Below are 2,500 nucleotides of genomic sequence, written 5' to 3' on the forward strand. Positions count from 1 at the left end.
TCGTCGACTTCGCTGAGCAAATAGACGACAGCTCGTAACTTAGCTATCGTATCATCCTCCACGATGCAGCGGTTTTCAATCGAGTGTCGAAAGTAATTAGCGAATTATTTTCGTTTATGATTACTTCATTCAGTGATTGGTTCAAAGTTCTCGTGCCACTTTTTCAACCAATCAGAATTGAAACCAACACCAATCGTGGCTCGTGCGTGCACATTTTCCCGCGCTTTGTGTCGGCTATGAGTAATTACTGGGAATACCTGAAAAGGTATCCGAGTTATAATATGGGTATAATTTAGTTTTCTGTGCAGCAAAAAGACAATAGAATTACGAGGTGCTGATTTCACTGGCTAAAAAGCAATGTACAAAACCCCTCTCAGCAATACATTTGACCTCCCTCTGTGACAAAACAACTGCAACAATAACAAACTAGACGCTCCATAAGCGTACACTGGGTTGCCTGTGGTACGAAGGGACTAAGTTGAGTGGTATTAAACTGCAGCGTTCCAGGCAATTTTTCTCCATTCGAGGGTTATTAAGACTATTTAAGGGGTCACCCAGAAGTCGTACCAGCAGAGGCCCTTTGGCTCACACCTTCATACGATGAAACAAATCCTTTTCTGAGGTTAAAAACCTGGCTACCCTCCTATTAATCATTTGCCAGAAAGAAGAAAGTCCTGTCATCTTTAGAAAAAATAGACACGCATTGCTTACGTGTGGTACTGAAGTAACACAGCGCTTTATTCCATATTGTCAACTGAGCTGCCTTTTGGTCTTCCAGGAGATTCAAGTTGTCTTTGCGTAATATGTAGCTCTAACAGTACACGATATTGTTTTGGTATTGTATATTGAAGTGCCATGGTAGAAGTCTTAGATAAATAGCCACCTGAGAAGACATGTGGTTACTAGCAAAGTACTGAACCCAGAGAGATTTAAGAAAATAAAAGGGAATCGAGAAACATTGGCTTCTGGGCTGACATGTTGATCATTTTCAAGTTCCCTCACAACTTCTTTTCACCACAAGTTTAAGCGTGCACTCTGATCATCTGACAGCTTTGTAACAGAAACGTTCATTGAAGTTAATTCCTAGGAGTCCGGCAGGGTTAGTATATGGATGGGCAACCTAACTGAATATACCAATTCGTAACAGAAGCATAGGACCGAAAAATCTATTTTAACGCTAACAAATGCGAACCAAGCAAGGTACAGATTTTGTTAGTTTGTTTCATGCAAAACAAATATTGATGCAAAAGTAAATAAATATTGATACACAGTTTTTAGGAAGAGCACAAGGAAGAAGAAAATATTTTGCCCTCAGTAACAAAATTTTCGACATGAAAACAACATTAATTTTGAACCACGAATATGAAAAGTTACCATCAGAGAAAAACATTTTGGGAGATTTTTGCTTAGTTGAATTTTGTTATTGTACTTTTGGCTGCACCGAGTAAATCGCAAAATCGAAAGTGACATCGAATTCAGCGGGCGCCGTGATCAAGTTACCGCGGCGTGTTTACTCGCGAAACAGTGAAGCATCTGTGTCAAATGATCGCAAGATACCGAGATACCGGGTTTTTGTTAGTTTTATTTTTCTTTCAAGTGTTATAAAGTTTTACAAGAAATGTGCGAATTCAACACAAAGATCACCATCACCCAACTCTTGAGGTTGACCATTGTTTCTGCCAAGTCAAAAATTTATTCTCCAAGACGAGGTTATTTATCACAAGGTAATTCCATCGTTTTGGAAATAGCAGCTACTTTGTTATTCATCAACGTCACAATTTTTTGCCGATTTTGGGGCTCATTTTGCTGAAACTCAAGCACGCTTCCAACAGACCTGTTTATTTTCGTGACTTAAGCGCTGCTTACAGTTCACTACCACAAAAAATCTTCCTCGTATCACATTTCAACACACGTATGCAAATTTGTTAAGATCGAAAATTACACAACATGATAAATTTACAAAAGGTTAGAAATTTCACAGAAATATCTTCCAGCGAAACATTTATTGAAACAAACAACACATTTGCTATAAGAGGCAAAAACCCTTCCTATTTCAATTGCGTGCGTGCAGACGAAACTCTCAATCGGTGTCACATAGCCAGGCATACGCAATTAAATAAATTTCTGACAGTTCACATCAAACCTTTTTCGAAAGAACCTTGACGGTAAATAATAAAGCACAAAAGAGACAACAAGCTTTCATTCAAATAATTTTTCACTGTCACATTTCCATTTTTTTTTTTTTTACCTTTGAGTTGAGTCACAAATGAATGTAACTTGCCAGACAACTTAGATGCGACTGCAGTAAACATAGTGATGCATTCTAGGAGTTCAATTGCTTCAATGTTTGTTAAATCCAGAAAAGAATTGCCATTTGACTTCAGTGTTGTATATAATACCAAGTTAGTAAAATATTAGAAACAAAGCTTACTTGATATGCAACGGCGAAAAATGAAACTGTTATCGAAGACCATTACTCGTCACTTTCAAGGTTCCAGAT

General features: G+C 37.9%; 1 protein-coding gene across 1 annotated transcript in view; it reads right to left on the bottom strand.

Moving 5' to 3' along the window:
* Positions 1 to 2,500, bottom strand: part of LOC137967526 (putative leucine-rich repeat-containing protein DDB_G0281931) — a 12,237-nt gene that overhangs the window by 9,693 nt on the left and 44 nt on the right. The window contains exon 1 of the mRNA XM_068814035.1: positions 2,432 to 2,500. This exon is cut by the window's right edge and continues 44 nt beyond it. Within this exon, the coding sequence (XP_068670136.1) occupies positions 2,432 to 2,474 (43 nt within the window). The 5' untranslated portion in view covers positions 2,475 to 2,500. The remainder of the gene's footprint in view (positions 1 to 2,431) is intronic.

Source organism: Montipora foliosa, chromosome 8 (genome assembly GCF_036669935.1).
Source record: "Montipora foliosa isolate CH-2021 chromosome 8, ASM3666993v2, whole genome shotgun sequence".
In the NCBI taxonomy this organism is placed as follows: Eukaryota; Metazoa; Cnidaria; class Anthozoa; order Scleractinia; family Acroporidae; genus Montipora; species Montipora foliosa.